Genomic DNA, 25882 nt, shown 5'->3' on the forward strand with positions numbered 1-25882 from the left:
ACCTCGCTGTATTCGACGTCCTCCCATCAATAACGATCTTCATCCCGACTAGCCACTAGCCAGCTAATAAGATAAGTTGAAAATTGCGTGGGCGCACAAATATCAATGCCCCCCCGGCCCCTCGCCGCCTTCGGGCTTTTGGGTGGGGTCGAATCGACCCCGACCCCAAATATCTGATGGGATCTTCATAAGAAGATGTGCTGTATAATGATACTTCCCCTGGTGATAATTTTCTGTAGCAATATGTATCCTAGGATCTGCTGGGCTCCCATGTCCCATTTCCCTAGATTTACTGTTAGATATAACCACCATTTTTCTTAGATCCTTATCAACTTACCTGTTGATCACACCGATCGGTAGAGTCGTTGATATGTTTGACTCCTGTGTCACATCAACAAGGGTACTACCAAACAATAGACGCCCCAGAGCTCGTTGTCTATAAGAGGAAGGCTTTTAAAATAGTCAATGGTGGGAGCGGTGACACAGCGGAAGACTTCGAGTAAAACAGGGGCAAATTCTAGTTGCGAGAGCTGTAGGATGTCCTTGATAGTATCCTCAGATGGGAAAACCAACTCGAAACCAGCATTGATGAGGTTCGGTGGGGTCAGAGACAACAATGACCAAGCTAGTATGACGATAAAGACAGCGATGTCATTGGTCTCGACTTGTAAGATGGCAGCAATAGTTGGCTGCGGAGGGGCGTCCATGGTTGGGGGATGGTATGATGGTGTCTTGTGAGGTATTGAGCAGGTGTATGCGGAGGAACAGATCCTCATCTCTGGCTGTTGATCTTGATACAGAGGCACAGGACTGTAGGGATTGACTGTATATCATTCTATCTAGTAGCTACGAAAGAGAGAGAGAGAGAGAGAGAGAGAGAGAGAGAGGATGAGGAGGAAGAGGGGGAAGACCTCTTCCTAGGCTACATACAGGCAGGGGCGAAGCATATTTGGTACAGACTTTGGGAAGGAAAGAGGAGAGCTCAGCTCCTGCCAACAGATCTTTGTTGGGACTAATGTCAGGAAGGAGCGCTTTGCAACTGCAACAACTGGCAGGAGCAGGCTGGGCAGGTCCCAGATGGTTCCTACAAGAGAGTAGACTGAACTCTCTCCTCTGGGTTTGGAACGAGCTAGACAATGAGACCCATTTACAGACTTGGGGAATGTAACAATCTGGTCAATCGAGAGGAAGAACGGTGAATGCAGGTATGCATGGTAGAATATGGAATAGCAATGTACTCAGTCTATCCCCTTGAAATATAATTACCTTCCAAGGTTACCTAACCTATCTAGGACGAGTTTTGTATTGACGCGTCAATGCGGTGATATCATGTCTTTTGAACTAGTTTGTTTACACGTGACATTGAGAATTTGATGCATCTTCGTCCTCATCCTCGTCAGATCATTTGAGCCCCCGAGGCTACTTATCCAGCCCAGGAACCTGACACAGCCTCGAGACCGATACTCGAGATGCCGGCTCTCGCATTTGGCCTCAATGCGGCCAAAACTCAACCTAGAATCTCGAAGCCGGCGCAGAAACGCAAGGCTGTTTTCGACCAAGATGACGATGCGAGTGAATCCGAGGATGCGCCTCCGCCTCCCGCGTACGGCGCAAAGAAACCGTCGAAGCCCCTACGACCTTTAAACCCCTTTGATGACGACGACGAAGACGCTCAAAAGGCCAGCCAATCTCCCAAGAAATCCCCAAAACTCTCCCTCCATGGAAACACTTCTAATGGGCCTGCCTCGGATAAATATACAAATTTGTCGGCTCTGCGGAGTGCAAAGTTACACGACCAACAAGCCTCCCAGATCGACAAGTCTGTATACGACTACGATGCGGCCTACGACACATTCCATGTTCCCAAGCAGAAGAAAGTGACGACGGACGGCGACTCGAAACCCAAGTACATGACCGCGTTGATGGAGAGTTCGGACGTGAGAAAACGAGACCAACTACGCGCCAGAGAGAAATTGTTACAACGAGAACGAGACGCCGAGGGGGATGAATTCGCGGACAAGGAAAAGTTTGTGACCCAAGCATACAAGAAGCAGCAGGAAGAAGTCAAGATTATGGAAGCAGAGGAGAAGAAACGTGAAGAGGAAGAAGAGGAGCGAAGGCGCAAAGGTGGCGGCATGACGGCTTTTCATAAGAGGATGCTGGAGAAAGATGAGGAGCGGATGAGATTGATTGCCGAAGCGGAGGAGGCTGCGGCGCAGAGGAATGCACGAGGCGAGGATGACGCAGGAGTTCAGATGGAGGAGGAACGATCCGAAGCCAAGATTGCACAGGATCTTATCGAAAAGGGCGCGCACATTATTGTCAATGACGACGGCGAAGTTGTTGACAAGCGACAGCTTCTTTCTGCTGGTCTCAATACCGCTCCGAAGAAACCAAGCAATCAACAAGCTACGACCACGAGTCAGGAATCTGGACGGCCGCAAGAATACTGGAGATCATCCAAGACTCAAGACGCACGATCTGCGCAACGAGAACGGCAAAGCCGGATGATGGAGCGACAAATTGAAGAAATGGCCGAGAAGGAAAAACAGGCGCAACTTGCGGAGCAACAACAGCAACAAGACAAGAGCAAGAGTAAAGTCACCGAGGCAGATAAGATGGGTGCACGAGAAAGATTCTTGCAGCGGAAAAAGGAGCGAGAGGAAGAAGCAAAGCGCAAGAAGGAAACAGGAGGTTGAGCCAGCAAACAGTCCTGCATTTAATTCGAAACAGAATCTGGGAATGGAACTGTCCTATTACTGCGCGACAATACCACCGTCGACGGCAATGATTTTGTTGGTCAGATAACTGGTTTTGACCATCCATACGACCGTCTCGGCAATTTCATCAGGGGTCCCCAACCTTCCCACGGGTATTCCTACATCAAGTCAGCATGACATGAAGGATAACTATGGGATGAACGAATGGATTGGGACATAGCTTACTGGAAGCAAGCTCCGAAGTGGCACTTGAAGTGCGCCCAGGCAGCATCTTTGTATCCTGGATCAGCGCCGGCGCAACACCATTGATGGTGATACCTTGTTTGGCGTAAGCACCAGAAAGCCAATGGACAAGCCCATGGAGAGCCGACTTTGAGGACCTAAAGGACAATCAGTCAGCACAACGAAGCGTACCCTCGAGACATCTTGACTCGAGTTAGACCGACTCACGCATAATGAGGCCCAACAACACCACCCGTGAACCCAGCCACACTGGAACAAAAAATCACCCTCCCCCACCCCTTCTCAGCCATACTCGGCAGACATAGCTGAGTCAACAAAAACGCCGTCCCACAATTTGCTCTCCAAGTCTCCTCGAACTCCTCGATGGAAATTTCCGAGATATCTTTAACTTGACTCTTTCCCAGAGTCAGACCTGCATTGTTGAATAGAATGGTTGGATGACCGAGTCGTTCAACCACTTGAGCATGAAGACGCCGTGCTCCGTCGTAGGTTGAGAGATCGGCTTGAAAGGCTGATGCACGTACGCCCAGGGATTCCAGTTGTTGTACTAGTGACTGGGCCGTGTCGGCGGCGGAATTGAAGTGCACAGCAACAGAACATCCGAGTCTAGCTAGCGAGAGACATGTCGCTTGTCCTATTCCTCCGGTGGCGCCAGTGACAAGAGCTAGATGAGGTTTGAAGTCTGTTACCAATGCCATTGCATGGAAGATGAGATGTGATGAGAGCAGATGAGTATTACAGATTATGACACAGTGTCAGCGTCGCATAAGCATAAGCACGTGTGGGCAGTAAGTAGGTAGTAATAGTAGCCAATCCAGATCGGTGCCCTGGTCCTTGTCAGTAGTTTTGGTTGACGCCCTGTGGTGTATTCGAGAATGTTAGCAATACCACACGTTTTCGAATAACATGTTCAAGACAAACTAAATCAACAGATGATAATGATGATATAACGATCGAAATCATGGTTCATAACTGCCTATTGTACATCCCACGCCGAACTTACCGAGATCCTCACCGAGCGGCACATCCGCTCGCTCTTAAATCCTATCCCCGCAGTATTTATTATGTCGGCATTTGCCTGTTTGATCTGAGGTCATGTCTGTAGGAATGAACCTCCACTTTTGAGAAAGGTACCTAGTAGGTAATTAATGTAGATCTCGGATCGCGCCAAGAGGTATGAGATTCCTTGCCACCATATCCTGTGTCAGCGTGATGCCCAGGTTATAGGGGGGCTCCAGGTATGCTCTAAGGGTGCTACGCCTGGAAGTTGTGCCTAGAGAAAAGTGGAACATATCACGTGGGTGTGGGCCATCCCAACGAAAAGTAACCCTAATAGGTACCTTGTATACCTAACCTCGTACGTGACGGCCTTACCTACCAAGGTACTTATCGAGAAGTACCTTCTTCTACCACTACGCTCCCGAGAAGGCAATACTTTTGGCCTATTTAGTAGCGAGCACGCCCTGACATTTCTATAGGACCAACGCACCATCATGTTGACTTTCCTCTTTAGGCCTTCGCTCAGTCACGCGGACTCAACCTCGTCCTCCATCGGCTGAGTTCCCTCCGTAGGCATGAGTGGCTCTCCTTCGCGAGCCACTCGAGCCTGATGGTGGCCTTGATACCTAACAAGAGGGATAGGCAGACACGACAGATTAGCCACAAAAGTCATCAGGCGCTCCAGCAAAGAAGAGGCAACTTGACACAAAAGACTGCCTACATGATCAAATCCAACCCATGGCTACCACCAGTGACCGTCAAACGTTAACTGTCTATGCCGCCAAGGAAGACGTCAAAAGGAATCAATCAATAATCCTGGACCGAGGGGATGCTTGGAGATTAGTCCTCCCGAACGATGACACTCAGCGAGTCAACGCTAGAGACTGTCTTGTGGACCTCTTCGAACGCAGACCAACGCCCATCATTCCTCTTTACGAACGGATGGAGGATGCGATCACTCGAGCAAGAGCTCTCAAGGATAGATCCAGGACAGACGGCGATCGAGTTCAGGCTGTGAACTTGGTAGGACGTCGATATCGAGAACTGGTTGCTTATAGGACGGACATCCGATATGAAGGGCGTGCTCCTCCAATGGCAGCCTCAGGAAGAGTGTTCCTGATATTTGATACCATTGATGCCGTGGAGGAAAATCGAGGTAGGACCTTGAGACGAAGAGGCGGGAGAGTGATAGAAAGATCGGCGAGTGGCCGGCTTCAAGAAAGACGTTCTAGTTCAAGGAAGTGAAGCTAAGCGAACTATTTACGGGTATGGTCGAAGGGAACGAGGATATGGATCTTGGAAGTCACGCCGTTATCAGTCAACCTGCACGAGAGGACGGAGGAGGGTGCCACGTATGAGGAACATGAGAACCGTAGCCTCGTTGGCAAGGCTACGCACCCAAGGGTTGACCACGTGCTCTGCATACTCTGAGACGGGGATCGCCCTGCCATTTCAACTAATCAATTCAAGTACTCGCACCGTCGCTACCTGAGGATCTAGGTACCTAGGAAATCGGACCTGGAAAGAAAGTCCGCAGTCAAACTTCATTATCTAAGCCCATTTTTTGGAGTTACATAGAAGCTATTGATCACTACCCTACGGAGGACTCGGACTTTTAGTACTAAGTTGGTATCAGACATGGGGAGTATGGGAGCAGCAGGCCAGCGCCTACTCGCAGATTTAATGAGAGCATCTTTTTGACGACTGCCCGGATTTCATAATACCGAAGTGTACAAAGCATAACCCTGCAACATCACGACAATACGTGTTTAATCCAGCGTTTTTACATCACGCAATACACACTCATAATGCCAAGCAAAAGGTACCAGGAGATCGCCGATAATTCTGGATATCCAGGCCGCCAGGTAGAGAACTCATACTGAGATTATTACTTAGTACAAACAGGAGTAACAGCCCGAAGGCAAGACTATACCCATTGCATATGTACCTCCTCAATTGAGTCCCTAATTTGCTTGACTCACTGCGGGTTACCTATCTCATTCGGCTCCTTTTTGAGCTGGCAGGAAATCAACACGAAAGATCCGATATGAGCTGACCGAGCTGAAACGACGACTGAACACTACCTAGCTGAGCAACAATCTACTACTATAGTAGTACAGCAACAATCCAAACATCCCCAAAGGCAAAGCTTCGAACCTCAAACAAACGGCCCTAGTTCTGTCATACCTTCCTATCAAAGACAAACCAGTACCACCATGCCACCGCCAACCCCCCACCAATCAACGCCAACATGTCCCTCATCTCTCGCGCACGCCGAGTTACAACTCCAATATCTCGCCGAAGGAGCAGCCAACGTCATCTACAGTGTAACGAGTGTAGCAGCTCCAGCATCACAAGCCCACCACATCAATTGCTGTGTGATGCGACTACGCAAGGATCTACCATCGACTAAACCATCTAGACAAGTAGTGGACGAATTCAATACGCAGATAGTACCTTTGTTCCAACACGATTCAAGTCTACTTCTGGATCATGTTCTGTATAAACTCACTCCGCAGATGGTTGAGATCTTGAATCGTGGGTTGCGAGAGATGGATAGGGGAAGGACTGCGATAGAGGATGACGAAGCGCGCATTCCTTTTCGTCATCCTCATCGCCGTCATGTGTATCTTCCTGGCTATGACGATGAAGATCACGGGATTTTGATGCAGAATCTCAATGGGCCGGGAGTGCGTCTGGTTGAGTTCAAACCCAAGTGGTTGGTTCAAAGTCCTAGTGCTCCGACGGGTGCTCGCAATTGTCGAACCTGTGCAATGAATGCGATGAGGAGACATGGAGGCAAATTCCAGGGCAGGGGTGATTCAGGATTTTGCCCGTTGGACTTGTTGTCGTCTGATGATCATGTGCTGCGCCATGCACTTGCAAGCATCTGGCCCTACGCTAATGATGGTGATGACGACGACGAGGGTCTAACTGCATTCCTCGCCGAGTTTCGTCAAAGAGTGCAGCCGGCGCTTCGCCATCTAGCCATTCTACAGAAGAAATTCAATGGGGTTGGGCTGCATGACTTTCGACGTCCAGACGGGTCGGATTCCCATTTCGCAGTGGCCATGGCGTTGCGAGATTGTAGCGTCTTCTTGTCATTGGGACGGCGGAGCCCGGGAGTCGAGCTCGAGGAGAGTGAGGCTGTCAACATTATCGATGTCAAGTTCGCCGACTTGGATTTGAAATCAGTCCAGGGTGGTAAAATCGACAAGTGGGCTGCCATGGAACAACAACTGATCGATGAGGGTTGGTACCATCGCGTGGATGATACTAATTGTGCCATCAACCGCTGATAACAAGATCACATCCACTGAGTTGGAAAAGGGATCTGACATGGTCCTATCATTCCAATCTTATAGCCTAGGTATCATGATTTATGGCAACATCTCCTCCCTTAACATTCAGCCGGAACCCAGCCGAAATCTCCACCATTTCCCAGTTGATCATGATCAAACTTGACTCGTTAGCTGGGAAAACTCCTGCAGGGTCTCCTCGAACCACAAGTCCACATCCAACTCGAGAAATTCAAAAAAAATAAATCGACGCATAACTTGCCGCACATCCTCCCACGTTGACAGTCCCAAAACGTGGACCTGTTGGGCAAATTTATGACCAAACCAGCGCTGGGATGTGGTTGTCGTTTTATTGGGGTTCTTTCTATTCACACGGTACTCGTAGCGGGCACCGTAGAACAACATCCAGAGAATGGTTTCCTGGTAATGAAGCAGGTCCTGTGGGGTTGCGAGTTCCAGTGTGGTTTGAAGGACATTCTGCAGTCGATTGATGATGGTCAAGTGCATTCCGTCGCGATGGTCGCCTCCATATATGGTGGCCTGGTGGATTCCCCAACGGTAACAGTACAAAGCTGTCAAGGCAACCGAGGCTTCGGCAGACCGGATGACCAGCGACTGGTCGTACCCTCTGCCTTCCAGCAAGTTCACATAAACGTTCATCAGAAGGCCAAGGTCGTACATGGAATAGTTGGAGACCCAAGCAAAGATAACATCACTGCGAGCGACGTCCTCAGGGTCTTTGAGATTCATCTTCATCCTGCGGATCATTAAGTAACGGCGAAGCCGGATGCAGGCCGAACGACTGGGCAAAATTCGAATGCTCGGGTGCAAGTCAAGATGCTGCAGAGGGACGGGTGGAAGGTTAAAAATGCCCTGGTTCCACCAGAACTTTTGAAATTGGGCCTCGACCCAACGTTCGTACTCGAAGAAAGTGTGAGACATGTTAGACAAAGCCACCTCGGTGTCGTTGCTGAGAAGAGTGATGAACAAGGTGCGAATTTGGTGACTTCCTTGGTGGATACGGTCAATCAGGCAACGAATGATCTCGGCATGGACCTTGGCCGAGGTAAGGTCACGTTTCTTGCACGAAGCGCGAAACAGAGAGACAATCTGAGCAAGCAGGGCGATGTCGGGTGGCAGGGTGTTGGAAAGAGAACCGATCTTCTTTTTGAGAATGCTCATGCTCTTGAGCTTCATTTCGGTTGCCATGAGAAGAAGCTCGCGGCGGACGTGGGGGGACGAGTAACGAGCCATGACAGGAGCATAGCTAGACAGCCAGGCCAGCGCCCTGCCTTGGTCAGTCAATTCCTCCTTCATCGAAGTCCATATCGTGAAGGCGCGGCGGTGACCCGATAGATTGAAACCTTCGGCATAAGTGGTAACGGGTGGAGTGGCGGCTCCGGATCGTTTGGTGAAGGAAGTGACGTACAGCCCGGGGAGATAGATATCCCTGATAAAGGTGAGGAGCTGGTTGATTCGAGGGCTGATGGAGACTCCTTGGGCGTTGAATGGATCCGAATGGCGACCTGGAATGATGTCAGAGATGGAACGGGCAGTCTCATCGACCTGCTGGAGCAGCTGAAGCTGGGTTTCGACAGGGCCGGCGGTATGAGTCGATGAGCCAGGATCGTCCTGGTCAGGGCTGTCGTTTTCGACAAGGACTTTGTACGTGCGTGTTTCAGGAGCGTAGTAGACGACTGGAATAGAGGAGATGATCAGCGGGATGGACGAGGAGGAAGATTGGGAGCATACTCTTGCTGTAGTCTGCGAAAGACGCTTGTTGCTTCAACCTGCGCTTTTGGTGGGAGACTTTTGCAGCATGAGAACGTTGGCGAGCAATCTCCAGCTCCTGTTCTCTCTTGGATATCGTCGATCGCTCGGGGACAAACCTGAGCTCAGAGAAGGGGGCATCGCCCATTGCATCATATCACTGCGGACATGAAAGAAGTCCGTGGCAGGGCTGGATCTGGGACTGTTAGGATGAGTTGAGATCAAGACCTGAGATCAGGCCCATGCTGGGGATGAAATTGCAGCTATGATCCTATCAGAGAGGGTGGTGATATGCAGTTATTCAATCCCAGCATCTCAGTCCAATTAAGTAATTTGTGTGACTGGAGAATTCATCTTTGTCAGCAGGCGCAATGCTGAAATCGGTCAGAGGCTCAGTCTCGAGAATTGATACTGCTTCGGGGCACGCCATGGGAGAATAAAAGGCTTCTTACTGGTGGATCCTCCGATTGTGGTACGCGTACCCAGGGCATTGGGTGGGGTGAGATAGTTGTCTACTGCTTACATAGAGCAAGGCTACCATTGCAGGAACACACCGTGGTGATATATATATTGATTGAACTTGAGTGGAGACGTGAACTTGGGGATGCCTTGTGTTGTGTTTTGGTAGAGAATTGAGGATTGAAGGATAGCCTAGTGAATGGCATGCGTGGCGGCGTTGGGAATCACTTTCTCTCTGGAGTTGGTCGCTCTTTCTCATCCTGACCATCGAATCTCCAGAAATGGATACAATGGGTTTCCCATTGGCTGATAATTCTAACCAGGAAGGTTGATCTCCCACCAAAAGTACCTTCCCTCGGCAAGTACCGACCTGTAGGCACCTAGACAGGTACGCTTTGCAGCATTTGGGCGTGTTTGCTCTCGGTGAGTGAGTCGTGCCTTCCTCAAAGTCGGCTTCCAACCTATCTGCCTACGTATGCCTTTATGCTTGTGGAAGGTGCGCAACGCCTAGTATTGGACTCAAAATTGAGGGGATCCCTGAGCAACATCCAACACTTCTTCAAACTCCAACGAAAATTTACAAAGTGTCTACATCAATGAAACAAACGACGACTGAGATGCATGGTCCACTCTCCATCCTACCTGAAGGGGTGCCTGGAGTGTCTGGTGTATGTCTGAGCAGCCACGCGGCTTCCTAATGAAACATATTTGATAGGTACTCCAAGCCAAACTCTCCTTAGACGCCTCGGCCGTCGGCAAGGAGAAACTCATCCCCCCATCCCTGGGTCTGATGACTAACGAGTCCCCAGTGTCCCGTCCAAAAAAACGACGCGCACTTGCGAACTTTAGGCGACTGCGACGTAACCACCTCCGTCCCGCATTCGTATCTCGTATCCCTTCCTCCATCCAACCTTCAACACCAAAAGTACGGGTCATTGACTGCTTGCTTTGTCCATATCGCTTCTGCCTGCTCTCCCTCCTCAAGAAGAGACCTCGTCCATAACCATAGCTGTGTGAATATTTAAAGCCCTTCGAGCCAGACTTGGTTCAGTCTAGTCTATCAGTCTCACTCCCTTATCTGAGATTGTCCTACTCTCTACCACCAACATGCCGTTCTTCTTCCCAGAATACATGAGCACATACCGGTGTTGGCTCACTGTCTCCTTAGCATCAGCAATTGTTTTGGTCCGTGGCTTTCCTTCGTATTCAGTTCTGGGCTCCCATGTCCTCACCGCACTGTCAGTCTTTCTATTGCACTGGATCGTGTATGGCATTTACACCGTCATCATCTACCCTCATTTTGTGAGTCCTTTGCGACATCTCCCAGGTCCTTCCGGCGGATCTTTCTTCAACGGCCAATGGTCAGTCCTGGTCGCCGAACCCTCCGGAATTCCTCCACGAAGATGGGCCAACGAAATCCCGAACAATGGTCTCATCCGTTATTTACACTTGTTCAACCGCGAACGAGTCCTGGTCACTAGCCCCAAAGGCCTCGCCGAAGTTCTGACCACCAAAAGCTATGACTTCATTAAACCATCCCTTCTTCGTTCTGGCATTGGCCAGATCTTGGGAATCGGTATTCTCTTTGCAGAAGGCGATGAACACAAGGCTCAGAGGAAGAATCTTATGCCCGCCTTCAACTTTCGCCACATCAAGGAACTCTATCCCATCTTTTGGTCCAAGTCACGCGAAATGATTCAGGCCATCAAGGCTGACTTCAAACCCTCGGACGAATCCAAGCATGTCGTCGAAATCGGCGAGTGGGCTAGTCGAGCTACTCTCGACATAATCGGCGTCGCCGGTCTGGGTCAAGATTTCGAGGCTTTGAAGGACCCCTCCAACGAACTCAACACCATATATCGTTCCATTTTCCAACCTAATCGCACCGCACAGATTCTCGGCTTGTTGCAGTTTTTCATTCCCCATGTCATCATTAGAAACCTTCCCTTCGAGCGCAACAGCCAGGTCCACGCCGCTTCCAAAGTTGCCCGAGATACCTGCCGCCGTCTGGTCGAGCAAAAGAAACAGCGTCTAGCTAACAAAGAACCCATGCATCCAGACATCATCTCCGTTGCCCTCGAATCCGGTGGATTTACCGAAGACCAGCTTGTGGATAACATGATGACTTTCCTGGCCGCCGGCCACGAGACCACCGCTTCCTCTCTCACTTGGGCCGCTTACGTCCTCAGCAAGCACCCGGAAATGCAGAAACGACTGCGTGAGGAGATTCGGTCCCACATCCCCAGCCTCGACAGTGACAACATCACCCACGAGATTTTAGACAACATGCCATATCTTCACGCTGTCTGTCAGGAAGTCCTGCGGCTCTGGGCCCCTGTTCCATTGACTCTTCGTGATGCCGCCCACCACACAACCATTCTTGGTGAATTTGTCCCCAAGGGTACAAAGGTCATTCTTTCGCCATGGGCCATCAACAACAACAAGGAACTGTGGGGCGATGATGCTGATTACTTCAACCCAGACCGGTGGATGGCACCTGGTCAGAGCAATGCCGGCGGTGCTGTCAGCAACTACGCCTTTTTGACCTTCTTGCACGGACCGAGAAGCTGCATCGGTATGAAATTTGCCCAGGCTGAGTTTGCCGCCCTACTCGCAGCCTTTGTGGGAACCTGGGAATTTGAAATGGTCGATCCAGATGAAGAGATTGTGATCAAAGGAGGCATCACCGCCAGACCCAGAGATGGCATGCGTTTATACGTCAAACCTGCAGGCGATTGGTAATGCCATGTCTGCGTTTCACTGTGCGTTCCATGCTCGTTGTTGTTGGTTGGATCATCTCCTCTTGTTGTACACTTCTCATAACATATTCGAGCCCCACATATACAATAGACACATAACCAACCATATTGAGGATCCCTTGCCCCCAGTGATCAGTGTACATGAGATGCTTCATCGTCACTCAAATCACTCAACTCACTTCCCTCGCTATCATCACCGCCTTTCTTTCCCTTCTTAGACGCAGTCCCTGCTTTATTCTTGTTCTTCCCCTTCGCACCAAACATATCACTCAAACTCTTCTGCCCCTTTTCCCTCTCTTTGGCCAACTTCTTCTTCTCCTTTTCCTGCTTCTCCTCAAACTTCTTCTGCATCTCTTCTCTCTCCTTCCTACCCCTGGCACTTAGCGCCTTCTCCAAAGACCTGAACTGATCCCCTTCTGGATCCATCCCAATCAAACTCTCCAACAATTTAATTTCCTCCGCCCACACGGTCTTGTCCTCAATCATCTTCTTCCCTTTCGGGTCCTTCGGGTCTGGCTTTTCCGACGGCGTCTCAAGAATCAGCGGTAAACCCTGGAATCTTGGTTCGTTCATGACGTTGTGAAATGCCCGTAGACCTAAGAAACCTAATCCGATGTTCTGATGAAGGTCGCGGTGACTGTTGAACGGGGCTTTAGAGTCGTTCAAATGCATGGCTTTGAGATACTGAAATCCAACTGTTTCGTGGAATTCTTTCATCGTCTTTTCGAATGCGTCTGGCGTGCGTAGGTCGTACCCCGCTGCGAATGCGTGACATGTATCGATACATACACCGATTCGAGAGCGGTACTCAGGTTTGATCTGTGCAATCACGTCGCGCAGATCGGAGAATCGTCCTCCTATCAAAGTACCATGGCCGGCCATGTTTTCCAATAATGGAACGACGGTCCTGGTCTCGGATAATGCCCGGTTGAGGTTATTGGCAAGACGAGTGATGGCTTCTCCTACTGGACTCTGTCCTGCTCCTCCAGGGTGGAAATTGTAATATTTGATTCCTAGAGCCTCACATCGTCGAAGATCATCGATGAATGCGTCGTATGATTGTTTGGATTTGTCCTTGTCCTCGGTGGCTAAGTTGACGAGATAGCTTCCATGCGGTACGATATGTTTTTCTGCGTCGTATTTGTGTTCAATTAGGGCTTTGCGAAATGCCTCTCGGTTCTCGTCTTTCAACGGAGGGTTGTCCCATTTGCGCTGTGATTTCAAAAAGCATGCAAATGCATTGCCTCCGATGTGTACGGAGTTGTGAATCGCATTCTCGACTCCCTTGGCTATACTTGTATGTGCGCCCACAAACATCTTGCTCCCTATTGTCCGTACTGCTAAAGGCATGGCTTCTTCGTCTTTTTGTGCTTGGCTTTTGCGTTGGCGTTTGGGTTTTCCGGTATCTCCTTCGTCCTCGTCGTCTTCTTCTTCGGCGGCTTTGGATTTCCGTCCGGGACTCTTTTTCACAGAAATCTTTATTTCCTCTTTGACCTCAGCCTCGGTGACATGAACGGTGGATTTACGACTTGATCGAGGAGTACTTGGTGACTCGATGCCGTTGCTCAGAGCCTGGCTGGTTCTTGTTCTCTTGCTGCTTCGATTGGGGGTCGAATCCTGAGAGGGTTCCTGGACGGCTGGCGATTCTTCTTCACCTCTTTTCCGCTTGCTGGCAATGGTTGTGATTTTGTTTGGGGGAGTGCTAGAGACTGCCTTGGTCTTTTGGACACGCGGCATGATTGTGCATCTATTGCTGTTGTTTGGAAAGCTGGTGTCAGTTGAGCAGATAGACCAGCGTTCAATTAACTGAACCTAGGACCTCAGTAGCGCAGAAAGGACAGTAGAGTCAAGTCGATGACGCTAATAACGCGTGCCACCAACGCAACGCGTAAAGTGGTTGTCGAGACGGATAAATTGTAACTCCGGCAATCCGGAGGAATTCTACTTGGAGATGCGCAACGCAGTTGGAGTTTATGCAACAACACCTTGACTGCCTCCATTAATTATTCCAACTTGCATCTTATAATATGAGCGTCGCGTGTGTTGCGACAACTCTCTTGCGACATGTCTGATGAAGACCCCCCTGCCGATACTCCTCAACTCTCCGATTCGGAGTTGAGCCAAGATGAATCCGATGAAGAGCCAATCGAGTCTCTGGTGGCTGGCCGCGAGCGACGGAAGACCGCCGGCAACCGTTACGATAGAGACTTGGTCTTGGAAGAATCCCAACTAGATGAGGAGGAACCGGACGAAGTTACTCTTCTCTTCGCGGAAGATGGCGAGGAGGAAGACGACGAGTTTAGAAGCGATGAAGGCGAAGATGATGCCGATATGTCTTCAAGCGATGACGATGATCAAGGCCCCAACGCAGGCGCTGATGATCTGGAAGGGGAAAACGAATTACAAAAACAGGCCAAAGCAGAAAGATCCAAGAAGCGAAAGGCAGACCTGGCCTTGACCAGTGTTGCCGGGATCCGGAAAAAGGCGAAAACTATTCCTACAAGACCATCGTTATCCACGACGGAACCCAAACCAAAGCCATCGAAGAAGAAAGAAAGAGTCACATGGATTCACTCCGAAGGATCTGGACGGAGCTCACTACGCAAACAAACTATTGCCCACCGCGCGGAAACCATCCAGAGGCTGAGAGAAAGTGAAGCGCAAAGCAAGAAACTCAAGGCTCTGAAGGAGAAACGAGACAGGCAAAGAGCGGAGGATGCGCCAAAAGAACTTACGCAGGCTGACCGACTAGCCGAGGCCGCTAGGGTGGAGAGACAGAATGCGAAGAGTCTGAATCGATGGGAAACTATGGAGAAGAAGAGACAGGAAGAACAGGCAGCAAAGTTGGCGGCACTGAAAAACAGAAAACTCGACGGGCCTGTACTCACATACTGGAGCGCAAAAATGAAATGGGTCCCGCCAAAGCCTGGACGGTATGGTGTCAAGGAGCCTGAAATTGTGCAAGAAGGTGTCAAGAAGAAGCCAGGGCGCAAAACAAAGGCATTTCTTGAAGAACAGGCGGCTGCCAAAAGAGCAGAAGAGGCAAAACTAGCTGCAGCAATGGCACCAGCACAACCAGACACTGGCAACCCGGATGGAGGTCCAACCCTAGCGACGACTACAGCACCAGATGGACAAGCATCAACCCCTGCCGCCCCTGGCAGTCCAGCAAAGGAAAACAAAGAGGCAGCTCCTCCCAACTCATTGACGGAGACTGTACGTACGGCAGAGGGGAATCATGAAAAAGTGGACAAAGCTGCCGATTCCACTACTTCGGCTACAAACCCTACAGACGCGGCACCCGTCATGGCCGCAGAGAAGGTTCCGGCTTCTTCTGAGAGTAGACCAGAAACCAAAGATGTGTCCAATACTAAAACGCCGTCACAACAAGACGACTCATTCCTAACGGGAATTCACGAATTTGCAGCCATGGAGGGAGAAGATCAGACCTCAAAGGCCAATGACGCAGCTCAAGAGCCAAAGACCCAAAAAGCGGACGGAAATGAACAAGCTTCGGATGTTGCGATGCCAGATGCAGAATCGACAACGCCAGGGGGAGATGGAGAAAAGGCAGCCCCTAAGGATGCCCCTAAGGATGGCCCAGTGAAAACAGGAGCGGATGGGCAGAGTTCAGAACCATCAAACCTGCCACATCCACCAGATCCCAAGCCTGTTGATGCCAGTAGCAAGGCGAACGAGGCGACGACCACCAAATCGCAAGTCGCGTCAGAAGCGTCTAATCCAGCACCAGAGACGGAGAAGTCAGAAAGTGCCCCCGAGGAAGCCTCAAAGCCTTCACAGGAAGCTCCTGATGCGCCGGTGATCAAATCAGAGCCGTCAAATCCCTCTCAGCTTCAGGATGTGGAAATGGTCGACTCCAAAGCAGAAGAAGAACCTGAACCAATACCCGAGGACACTACACGGAATGTGATGATTTTGGAGAAGTTCGACGTTCTCTCATCAGATGCGCGCCAGGAATTCTCGGTGTTCTACAGCCAGAAAAAAGCAACAAGCAAGACGGTGAAACGCAGCCAAGAGCTGTGTCCCATCACAACCTTGCCTGTCAAGTATCGAGACCCGAGTACAGGGATCGGGTACGGCAATGCGACGGCGTATAAGAAGCTGCGAGATTTGAGACATCACAAATTCGCATGGAGTAGCATGTTGGGTTGTTATGTTGGCGGCAGTGAGCAACCACCTGCCCGTGGAGTTCCAGAGGGTTTCTTAGGGACCTGATGGGGGCAGGTTTCCAAGATGATGGTGTCATACAGTGCAGGAAATGCTACGTGATCAATGAGTCTTACTTGCATCAACATGAATTATTACTACGACGGTGATATTGTTTCGGTTCAATAATAGTAACTTCATCATGACATATCGCAACTTATAAGTTGTCAGCCTCTAAGACTTCAATTCCATTTCGCTTATAAGCGGTAAGCTAAGAAGCGGACCCTGGTGCAAGGCTGGGCAAGGCACGGCCAGGCAAAGATGACGCATCCAAACATCCAAACATCCAGAATCTCCGGCTGAGCCTCTAAGGGCCGAGGGGGCGCCTCGGGCCAGTTGAAGCCATCAAAGCCACTGAAGCCACTCCACCCCAGGGCCAGAGACGCCCATTTAAGGCTTACTTAATAAGTAAGGTTTTACCTAGACAGCTCCGGTTAGGCGTATCTCAACCCTAAACGCACCCTCAATGCTTATCAAGTCTGTCAGATAACGACCGATAATGTCACTGGCCAAGTGATCATCTTTTGACTCGTCTTACACCATCTTTTGTTGACGACAATCTTACACCAGCCACGACCAGCACATGAATCTTGACCAACTTACGGGCCGTGCCATGGATAGATTGTTGGCTAGAGGTGCTTCTCGCCCCTGGATCATTGCTGGGCACAATGCAGTCAGTCGTAGCTTGTACGGGCGTCAACTGCCTGGCCCCAAGGCTGCAAGCACCTGGCGGCTTGCTGTGCCCCTCCATCTGTCGAACCTGACCTGAATCCCTCCCCTCCATCGATCCTCTATCCCTCCCACCTACTCCGCACAATCAGTGGCGCAGTGCCATCTTTCCAAACCCCAGGCGGTGTTAGTAACTTTGATTACCTCCCTGCCGACATACATTTCCAAGGAACGCGATCCAACCTAAACGACACGCGTCCGGGGTTCATACCAGACAAACACAACAGGCCACGTCCAAGACAAGACAAGACAAGACAACAGACAACATAGGCGAGCCCGACAAAGCCCGATCCGAGCTTTTGGTCTTTTTGCATTGAACGAACTAGGCTGTTCCATCTCGACGCGGCGGTGTGGCCGCGGCTAGCCGACAGACCAAACAACAATTCGATCAATCAATCAATCGTCTCACACACTTGACTATACGCCTCTTTGTCCCATGAACGATTATTGACTCATCCACATACCTCTTTCCCTCCCCTCCCCCCTGACCACACCGCTCCTAATGGGGGAGCCAACCACCTACACCACCACCCATACAAAGGCACCCAGCCCATTAGACGGACCGGCCGCTGCCAAACCTCCCACAAACATAAAAAGGTCGTCTCGGCCAAGACCCCTCCTTCAACGCAAGACCAAGAGTCTACTCAGCGGTAATAGCGGTGACTCACCTCGTCTTGCTTCTGGCTCCGCTGGTTCCGTCGTCAGTAGTGAGTCTGTCTCGCGACACGGCGACAGGGACAAGGGCAAAGGCAAAGACGACAACAGTAAGGCCATGGCAGCAAGTTTCTTGCAATATTGGTATGTTAAACATCTCCATACAGCGTTGCAACTGACCAAACTTGTTCTAACTTCCATCTTCTTCTACTACAGTGCCATGTGCGAAAAACAAATCATGACGCCATCCAACTCGATTCTATATTGCAGCGCGGCGTAAGTGCCCTCAGTGCTCATGACTACCAAATACTGATCTTTTTCATGTCCAGCTGTCGCCGCAAAGACTCCGCCAAACCTCTATCCGCGTCCCTGGCGTGCCTGAGTCCTCCACGAGTGCATTCAATGCCATCCTCGCCCTTGTCTTGCACGCGGATACCCGCCGACTTGCACGATCATAAACCGGATCTAGACCCGACCGAATGGAAACCCAAATTACACGACCGTCAACATTCTGAAGCATTTCGTTACTTGTCTCGGTTCAGTCAAAGCATCAAAGGCGGAGAGGGAGCCAGTGCCACCACCACCATGTCTATACCAAATCATACCCATCATCATCACGAATATGTAAAACAGTTGCACGATCGCGATAACACCAGCACCATGAGCACCACCAGCACCGGTAGCATGACCATGACCATCACCGGCAGTATGACAACACCAATTCCATCTCTCGGCACCACACCAACCACCACGATGACCACATCCACCACATCCAGTTTCAACAGCATGTACGACTTCAACCTGCGTCCGCTCCAACCACGTCAGAACCCCATGTATTATTCCGCGAGTGCGGGTGCTCACAAGGGAATTGATCTGGTGACCCCACACGTTGCTCCGCCTCTACCGTTGGCAGGGACCAGTCCGGACGGCGCTGCAAGTATGCCTACGACTTATGATCATGACTTTTGGGGCAAGAAAGTGGTCATTAGGCAACGTGACAAGCCGTCGCTTGCGAGTGACGGTTTGGGATCGTTGTTTGGACAGGGGAAATAGAACGGACTGACCATGTCCACGACGATGTCCACGTCCACCTCTACGTCTTTCCATTGTCACCTCGGAAAAAACGAAAAGTCTCGTAATCTGGAAACCCCTCTCTCTTTCTGTCGTTGGTTTGCTCATTCTGCTTGTCTGGCTATCCGGTCTTTTGACTTGAAGAGGCCATGTTGTGTCACGTCTGGCACTTCAATCATAGATCTTTTCTTCACCCGATATAGACATCTTTCAAGATATAGACACGTCATCTTGCTATTCCTACCCGTCCCCCAATTTCGTCTTGCCGTCGTCAGAGCGATCAACAAGGTCGAGATTGATCTGCGTGGAAGTAGATGCCTATGTTTAACGAGCCCGATGGTTAACAAACCCATTTTGCTTCTAAAATTCAATTCTCTGTGTAATTGAATCAAAAGGAAGGCTACTTAGTCAGATGTCTACATCACAACCACATACGCCCATCCCTCCTCCTTCAAGACCTCGTGCTCCATACCACCACAATGTTGGCACAAGTGGCTTCAACTGTCAGTGTCGCTCAGATGACGAGATCAACCACGACAGCACGATGATCTGTCATCCAAATACGGTTGTCGAACCGGTTGGGCAGCACTGCATATCCACGAACAAGATTTTTGACTCTGTGCATTTCCTTTTCCGTGGCATCATCGTCGCCTTGGTCCTTGTATCCCAAGTGAACAAAGTCGATCCTCCATTTCCCTTGTGCGCTCGGATCCTCCGGGAACCCGGTAAACGTACGTTCGTCACCATACACTTCATCGTCTAAAACGAGTCGCCGCACATCCAAAAATCCCGACTGTTTGGCGTTGAGCAACTTATACGCATCGTCTTCAGGAGGAGAATTGAGATCTCCAGACAGATAGGTGAAGCTGACGGCAGGGAAATCATGTTGCTTCGCCGCCGCCACTCGACGGATGATCTTCGCACCTTCTCGACGTGCCACTTTGCCCGAGTCATCGAGATGCGTGTTCAAAGCAAGAATGGTCTTGCCTCGGGAGCACGGCAAAGTGGATTCCAGCACTCCAACAGTCAAGATCCGGATGCTGGCAGCATCCCATCCCCTTTTTCCAACCTCGCCCGTCTCGTTCAGCCAGACCGTTTCAAAGTGCAAGACCTTCCATGCAGATCGCCGATAGAAGATGGGAGAGTACTCGCCAGCTTGTTTTCCATCATCTCGAGCAACCCCAATATAGTCCCAGTCGTTCTGTTTGGGGTCGGCAGACGAGTTGAACGTACACCTCAAAAGGTCTCCGAGTTGCTTTTGGAGAACCTCTTGCATGCCAACGAGCGTGGATGGAGGGGAGAAGTCATGGCGAATGTGATACTTGAAATGTGCTGACAAGGTAGGGAATCTTTCAGGCCAACGAAGCTCCGATTCTTCTGGAGGGTTTGCGGCATAGCGGATGTTGTGTGTGATTATTCGTAGGGGGAGTATTGAGGAGGAGGACTTTGACGATCTCAAGTCCTCAGCCAAGGGACTGGGGGGCAGAGAAGAAGCATCACCCATGTTGAAACGAGGTCCAAGGACTCCAGGAGGGATGGGGTTCAAAGCAGTCTAGCGAATGACGTAGGCGACGGGGAAGTCTGACTTAGGAGGAGGGAGGAAACAAGAGAACGGTAGCAATGATGTCAAGGAAAGATGTCCAAAAGTTGGCTGATAAATAAGTCAAAAAAGGATGAATTTAAGTCAATATGGGTAGAGGCATAATCATGACCGACTTGACAATCAACGTTGATCAATGAAAGGAATCAAGGATCGATTGAGAGTCAAAGAGTCCAGAGTGGAATTGTCAACCGTGACTCGTGAAACGACGCATCTGCAGCTGCCTCCTCGTTCGCTCATTCCTGTTGAAACAACGCAACCTGCAGTACCAAAAACTGCAAGTCGTCGCTGCTGGTTGATGGTCGCTGGTCGTCGTAGAAATGTCGGTCGAGAGGGATGTCCAATGATATAGGAGAACCGAGCACGAGCTGTAGAAGGGCGTCGCTGTGCACAAGCACTGTTGATTCTCTAATCTGTCACCCAGTTCACAGGAAGTAGAACAGTCTTTCTTCTGCTTGGGTTACGGCATGTCATCTTGGGGATCTCATAAACCCTGCTGGTCCTGGGAACGGCTCAGCTCAGCTCAGCTCAAGGGCCAATCATAATCCAGCTCCGTTGGTCGCCTTCGAACCTTCCACTTCTTGCTTCTTCAACCACCTTACCTCCTCTCTTTTGTTCGTCCTTGGTTCTGTCTGGACGCTGTTGGAAAAGATATCTATACTTGACACAATCAACAAGATTTGTCCCAACAAAAAGACTGCAAGGAGAGGTTCATCACTGGTGAATTACATCATATACTGTTACTCCTACCCCTGCCCCTACTCCTAAGGTGAGGCCATCAGAATATCGCTCCACGTGTGTGCCTGTGGCCACAACCTCGTATACATGTGCAAGTCCAGACGCTTGGATCGTCATTGTAAGACCATTTTGTAATTAGTACCCGCCCCTCGATTCGATTATCGTGAAACTGAGTCCCATTGTGGCTCCCACCGACTGGTCACTGGTCAGCAGTCACACTGGCCACGATGTGATCGGAAGATGGGAGCCGGCGGGTGCCAGGAATTCACCTGTCTGACACGTAATTTCCTCCTCTCAGAGCCCAACCAGCCACCCAAGTCTTTCACCAGCAACTAAGAATGAGAGAGATTAGTTCAATCAACCAGGCAAAGCATGGCACCTATCTGCTCAATCAATCTGCACACCAGAAATTGTAGCTAAATCAAGAAACAGACGGCTTGGGAAGAACCACTGTCCAGGCACACAACCCAGGACCAGCGACCTAGTCGCCGTAGCCTGCATCACGGGATTCAAATCCCCTGTCTGACATCCACCTTTCCCACTCTCTTATTAACCCGGACAAGAATTTCGACGCTAATTTGACTGGATCAAGAGTTTGTCCGATGACACGCGAACCACCGCAGTCTTCAGCCCTCTCCTAGACACGTTCGCGTTCGTTTGCGTATCTCTCAAGCCGAGGCGGATCTGGTATGTATCTCAATCTTTCTCTGGATGGTTGTTTTTGATGCCCCAATGAGAGGATTGGTTGTGTGTTGATGACTGAGTTGTCTGGTCCCTCTCCCAGTCGCCCAACCCCAGCTTCTCCTTCTCCCCCATGATTCAACTACCCATCCACTTTCTACCCGCATGGCTAATTTTCCAATTAGAAACGCGTCTAGTCGCCATCCGACTCCCTCACTGTATCCCCGACACCTTTTTCACTGACATGTCGTTGCCATGAGTCATTCTCCTGATGGTGCGACTGCTGTCGCCGCTCCTGTCGAGCCCTCCTCCGCTGCCCCAACCTCCTCCACTGTAGACACCATTGCCCAGGGCAAAGAAAGGGCCAAAGAGGTTCTCGCGGCTTCTGGCATCGACCTTCCCAAGGCTGATCAGTCCTCCTCCCCAAACCATCGCGGAGAGAGTCCTAACAACAATCGGAAACGAAAGCGCGAGACTCCCGTCGACCGTATTGCCGCCGATCATTATGTTCAACGCGAAAACCATTACAAGGCTCTTCTGGCGGAGCAGAGGAATCACCCTGGTCTCCTGCTGGAAAAGAAACAGGAACTAGTTTTTTACCAAAATCTCCGTCAGAGAAGAGAACAGGATCCGGCCTCCGTATTTGGCGTCGGCTACGAAGGTTTCGGAAACACTAGAACCGACGAGAAAAATCTTCGCGACCCCATCGTGTATCCAAGAAATAGACGTCCAGGCAAGCGGAAGACCCTCCCACCGCGCGTTTCTCGTCATGAGCAGTTCATCCAGGCCCAACAACCAGAGGATTTGATCCCCATCAGACTCGACATTGATTGGGGCAAGGTCAAACTACGCGATACCTTTACTTGGAATCTCCACGACCGAACCACCAGCGTGGACTACTTTGCCGAAAAGCTAGTGGAAGATTTTGGCCTTGACCTGCAGCAGTGTCGCCCGCTGGTTCAAGCTGTCGCTGCGAGCATACGAGAACAGATTTGTGACTACTGCCCCCAGATTTACTCTGATGAAGTCACCACCGAGCCTACCATGCCCTATTATGCTTATAAAAACGACGAGATGCGCATCCTTGTCAAGCTGAATATCACAATTGGTCAAAACACATTGATCGACCAGTTTGAATGGGAGATAAACAATCCACACAACTCACCCGAGCAATTTGCTTGTCAGATGACCAATGACTTGTCTTTGGCAGGAGAGTTCACGACGGCAATTGCACACTCAATTCGCGAGCAATGTCAGCTCTTCTCCAAGTCTCTTCACATCACGGGCCATCCATTCGACGGCCGGCCAATAGACGATCCTGATCTACGAGAGAATTTCCTCCCATCACCGCTCCTTAGTACTTTCAGACCTTATCAGTCTGCAAAGGATTACTCCCCGTATCTGTACGAACTCAATGAAGCTGACTTGGAACGCACTGAGCTGTCCATATCGCGCGAACAGAGGAGACAAAAGCGGTCGACCAACCGTCGTGGTGGCCCCGCTCTGCCGGATCTGAAAGATCGACAGAGAACCATCCGCTCCCTTGTGGTGTCTTCGGTGATTCCCGGCGGTGCCTTGAGCCTGGAAGAAAGTCGCATCTTTCGGATGGCCAAGGCAGCTCGAAGATCGGGTCGTGCGGCTAATCAACGTGATGGCTTTGAGGATTCTGACGAGTCCGAGAGCGAAGATTCCGGGCCAGACTCCCCTGCAATCCCGGCCCATCTGTTGCAACAAGGAACTGCACGGACACGTGGTCTTAGAAACGCAGCTTTATCCGCCACGGCTGGGATTCGCTCCAATCTCAGTGGCTTTGCTTCTGTGCGCTCTGCCACACCAGAGTCAGTCACCCCGTCCCACCACGAGTCAAGGAGCTCGGCGAGAAAGAAGGATTACAAAGAGGAAAGCGATGATGAATCGGCCCCGGAGAAGCTTATTGTCAAATTAAAAGTTGGAAAGTCCAAGCTGCGGGAATTTGTCAGAGCCCAGAGACTCAAGGAACGCGCTGGCGTCGTCTCAAACCTATCAAGTCAAGGCAGCCCACGACCAAGTCATCATTCAAGATCGACATCCGCTGCACCGTTGAATCTTGCCGCGATGCCACCGCCGCCTTCACCAGTTCCCCCTCCCGCAGACATCCCCGGTGCGGTGGATGCAACTTCTCACGGGCCCAGTTCTTCACGTCCTGCCGTAAGTGGCTCCTCACATGAGGGTAATGAGATACTAATACATCGCAGCCTCCACCTCCAGACTGGCTTACCAATGACCTGGCCCGGCTCCGAAAATTATATCCTGATGATCGATTTGAAGGTCTCATGAAGCATACAGCAATGGACCCAAAGACGCAAAAGCTGGTTCCTTCGAATGAAGCCTCCAAGGCTCTTCCTCATAAATATGTGCCTCGCATTCGATGCCTTGACTGTCCCGGGCGAGGTAAGTTTCTCATCCCTTCTAATACGATTCTCTCTCTAACACATATGTCATTAGTGTACATGACTGGTCCAGGTACCACGGCCGAAAGCTTTGAAGCCCATTTGAAGAACCGCAACCATAGAATTGCGGTGGACGCGAGGGTGGCTAAAGCAGCTGTATAATATCTATATAACGCAAAACAATATGTTCAAACCCTGTCAGTTCCACATTTCACTCATTAACGCATATCTATGTATTGTACATTCCCAAGCTCCCGATTTACACGTAATACTATATCCTAAGCCAAGGGTGCTGGAGAAGCTGCGTGGCCGTCGGCCGCTCCTCTGGGTCAGGGTCCATAGCAGCCGTTACAAAGTCCCAACCACCTTCGTCAGCACAAGAAACTTCGCCAAGATAGCTTAGAGTCATTGGCTTCCCGTTGACCGCGACTGTCGGCTCGAGACGGCTAATCATCTCCTGTACTTCTGGTGACAGTCGACTCAAGAGGGTCGGAGGGAATGGGACGAACGTACATAGAGCTCGAAGTGATTCCAAGTCCCGACATATTTGGTCAACCTGTCCGGAGTTCTCAACGAGCTCAAGTAACGCAGCTCGAAGTGGTGCCAGGTCCCGATATAGTCGGTCAAACCCTCCGGGGTTACCAACGAGCTTAAGCAACGAAGCTCCTGGCTCCATGAGGAGGGAGCCGATCTTCCAAAGAAAACATTAGTCAGTAGGTTTGATCCCAGCGACATCTTAGCCCTCACTCACAATAGCCCCAAACGACCATATGTCGGTAGATGGACCCCAGCTAAGGTCTAGCCAAGATTCTGGACTTCGATAGTAAGGAGCGGTAATAGTCCTATGTCGGTCCTCTGGGGTAGAATCGGCTGAGAAGGTCAGAATTGGGATACATAGGGCAAGGGAAATCTCATGAATACTGACCAACACCAAAGTCGATGATCTTGACTAATAAATCGGATGAGGTTCTCCCGAGGCGTTTCTTTCTCACGGCAGAAAATGCCACGTTTTCCATTTTGAGATCTGTATTCATCAGTCTGTATTCTTCTCAAATGCTGTAAAGTGAAACGCAGACCGGTGTGAACAATATCGTTCTTGTGAATGTGGGATAATCCCGTGAGAAGCTGCCTGGCGCATGTTTTGATCTCATGCAAACTAAAAACTCCTTTTCTCTGTATAGTGGAAGTGGAACAGGTCATTATCTAGGTACTCGAAGACACCTGCTCGAGCATCGTCAATAGTGGAATCATTTTGAAGGCAGACCGTGTCGATCATTTGTCGCACGCCTTCTGCGTCTTTTAACGGGCCGGATAGTAGAGTCATCTCGTTGTTCAGTTGCCGCGTAGCGAAAGCTTGGGCATCAAGTTCAGGTCGGAGAGGTGATTTGAAAAGAGCGAGTCGTCCATCACTATTCTTGTATCAGCAGCTAGCTTTGTAGAAGTACGTATATGTAGGGTTACCGACCTCTCTGATTGGGCGACCCAAGCATATTTATGCCAACTG

At 50.4% G+C, this 25882-nt stretch overlaps 12 protein-coding genes across 14 annotated transcripts; 6 read left to right on the forward strand and 6 right to left on the reverse strand.

Annotated features, from left to right (window-relative positions):
* Positions 1 to 386: 386 nt before the first annotated feature.
* On the reverse strand, positions 387 to 707 carry PV10_03082 (uncharacterized protein; the record flags this gene model as incomplete). Its single annotated transcript, XM_016367479.1, has 1 exon — positions 387 to 707. The coding sequence occupies one exon, from the start codon at positions 705 to 707 to the stop codon at positions 387 to 389; it is 321 nt and encodes a 106-aa protein (XP_016226997.1).
* Positions 708 to 1404: 697 nt separating this feature from the next.
* PV10_03083 (uncharacterized protein) lies at positions 1405 to 3694 on the forward strand. The gene has a single exon (XM_016367480.1). The coding sequence runs from the start codon at positions 1470 to 1472 to the stop codon at positions 2697 to 2699; it is 1230 nt and encodes a 409-aa protein (XP_016226998.1). The 5' UTR covers positions 1405 to 1469; the 3' UTR covers positions 2700 to 3694.
* Positions 2714 to 4055, reverse strand: PV10_03084. 2 transcript variants are annotated; one of them, XM_016367481.1, is made up of 4 exons: positions 3967 to 4055; positions 3171 to 3821; positions 2946 to 3100; positions 2714 to 2878 (listed from the first exon to the last, which is right to left on the reverse strand). In XM_016367481.1, the coding sequence occupies exons 2-4, from the start codon at positions 3659 to 3661 to the stop codon at positions 2757 to 2759; spliced, it is 768 nt and encodes a 255-aa protein (XP_016226999.1). In that variant the 5' UTR covers positions 3662 to 3821; positions 3967 to 4055; the 3' UTR covers positions 2714 to 2756. The 2 variants fall into 2 exon arrangements, with proteins under 2 accessions (XP_016226999.1, XP_016227000.1); XM_016367482.1 differs by lacking the exon at positions 3967 to 4055 and having other exon boundaries at positions 3171 to 3878.
* A 645-nt stretch (positions 4056 to 4700) lies between these two features.
* PV10_03085 (uncharacterized protein) lies at positions 4701 to 5207 on the forward strand (the record flags this gene model as incomplete). The annotated part of the gene is made up of 1 exon (XM_016367483.1): positions 4701 to 5207. One exon carries the CDS (start codon positions 4701 to 4703, stop codon positions 5205 to 5207), a length of 507 nt encoding a protein of 168 aa, XP_016227001.1.
* A 2210-nt stretch (positions 5208 to 7417) lies between these two features.
* PV10_03086 (uncharacterized protein) lies at positions 7418 to 9179 on the reverse strand (the record flags this gene model as incomplete). Its single annotated transcript, XM_016367484.1, has 2 exons — positions 7418 to 8958; positions 9014 to 9179. 2 exons carry the CDS (start codon positions 9177 to 9179, stop codon positions 7418 to 7420), a joined length of 1707 nt encoding a protein of 568 aa, XP_016227002.1.
* A 1302-nt stretch (positions 9180 to 10481) lies between these two features.
* On the forward strand, positions 10482 to 12339 carry PV10_03087 (uncharacterized protein). Its single transcript, XM_016367485.1, has one exon. The coding sequence runs from the start codon at positions 10598 to 10600 to the stop codon at positions 12230 to 12232; it is 1635 nt and encodes a 544-aa protein (XP_016227003.1). The 5' UTR covers positions 10482 to 10597; the 3' UTR covers positions 12233 to 12339.
* PV10_03088 (uncharacterized protein) lies at positions 12227 to 13986 on the reverse strand (the record flags this gene model as incomplete). Its single annotated transcript, XM_016367486.1, has 1 exon — positions 12227 to 13986. The coding sequence occupies one exon, from the start codon at positions 13984 to 13986 to the stop codon at positions 12382 to 12384; it is 1605 nt and encodes a 534-aa protein (XP_016227004.1). The 3' UTR covers positions 12227 to 12381.
* Positions 13987 to 14313: 327 nt separating this feature from the next.
* PV10_03089 (uncharacterized protein) lies at positions 14314 to 16485 on the forward strand (the record flags this gene model as incomplete). The annotated part of the gene is made up of 1 exon (XM_016367487.1): positions 14314 to 16485. One exon carries the CDS (start codon positions 14314 to 14316, stop codon positions 16483 to 16485), a length of 2172 nt encoding a protein of 723 aa, XP_016227005.1.
* Positions 16486 to 17572: 1087 nt separating this feature from the next.
* On the forward strand, positions 17573 to 19263 carry PV10_03090 (uncharacterized protein). The gene is made up of 3 exons (XM_016367488.1): positions 17573 to 18003; positions 18076 to 18135; positions 18189 to 19263. Exons 1-3 carry the CDS (start codon positions 17708 to 17710, stop codon positions 18910 to 18912), a joined length of 1080 nt encoding a protein of 359 aa, XP_016227006.1. The 5' UTR covers positions 17573 to 17707; the 3' UTR covers positions 18913 to 19263.
* A 20-nt stretch (positions 19264 to 19283) lies between these two features.
* PV10_03091 (uncharacterized protein) lies at positions 19284 to 20973 on the reverse strand. The gene has a single exon (XM_016367489.1). The coding sequence runs from the start codon at positions 20432 to 20434 to the stop codon at positions 19445 to 19447; it is 990 nt and encodes a 329-aa protein (XP_016227007.1). The 5' UTR covers positions 20435 to 20973; the 3' UTR covers positions 19284 to 19444.
* An 883-nt stretch (positions 20974 to 21856) lies between these two features.
* On the forward strand, positions 21857 to 24586 carry PV10_03092. 2 transcript variants are annotated; one of them, XM_016367491.1, is made up of 4 exons: positions 21857 to 21955; positions 22135 to 24136; positions 24184 to 24379; positions 24434 to 24586. In XM_016367491.1, the coding sequence occupies exons 2-4, from the start codon at positions 22205 to 22207 to the stop codon at positions 24538 to 24540; spliced, it is 2235 nt and encodes a 744-aa protein (XP_016227009.1). In that variant the 5' UTR covers positions 21857 to 21955; positions 22135 to 22204; the 3' UTR covers positions 24541 to 24586. The 2 variants fall into 2 exon arrangements, with proteins under 2 accessions (XP_016227009.1, XP_016227008.1); XM_016367490.1 differs by having other exon boundaries at positions 21857 to 24136.
* Positions 24573 to 25482, reverse strand: PV10_03093 (uncharacterized protein). The gene is made up of 4 exons (XM_016367492.1): positions 25455 to 25482; positions 25304 to 25402; positions 25130 to 25248; positions 24573 to 25069 (listed from the first exon to the last, which is right to left on the reverse strand). Exons 2-4 carry the CDS (start codon positions 25392 to 25394, stop codon positions 24650 to 24652), a joined length of 630 nt encoding a protein of 209 aa, XP_016227010.1. The 5' UTR covers positions 25395 to 25402; positions 25455 to 25482; the 3' UTR covers positions 24573 to 24649.
* Positions 25483 to 25882: the final 400 nt, after the last annotated feature.

The sequence above is a fragment of the Exophiala mesophila genome (genome assembly GCF_000836275.1).
Source record: "Exophiala mesophila strain CBS 40295 unplaced genomic scaffold supercont1.2, whole genome shotgun sequence".
NCBI lineage: Eukaryota > Fungi > Ascomycota > Eurotiomycetes > Chaetothyriales > Herpotrichiellaceae > Exophiala > Exophiala mesophila.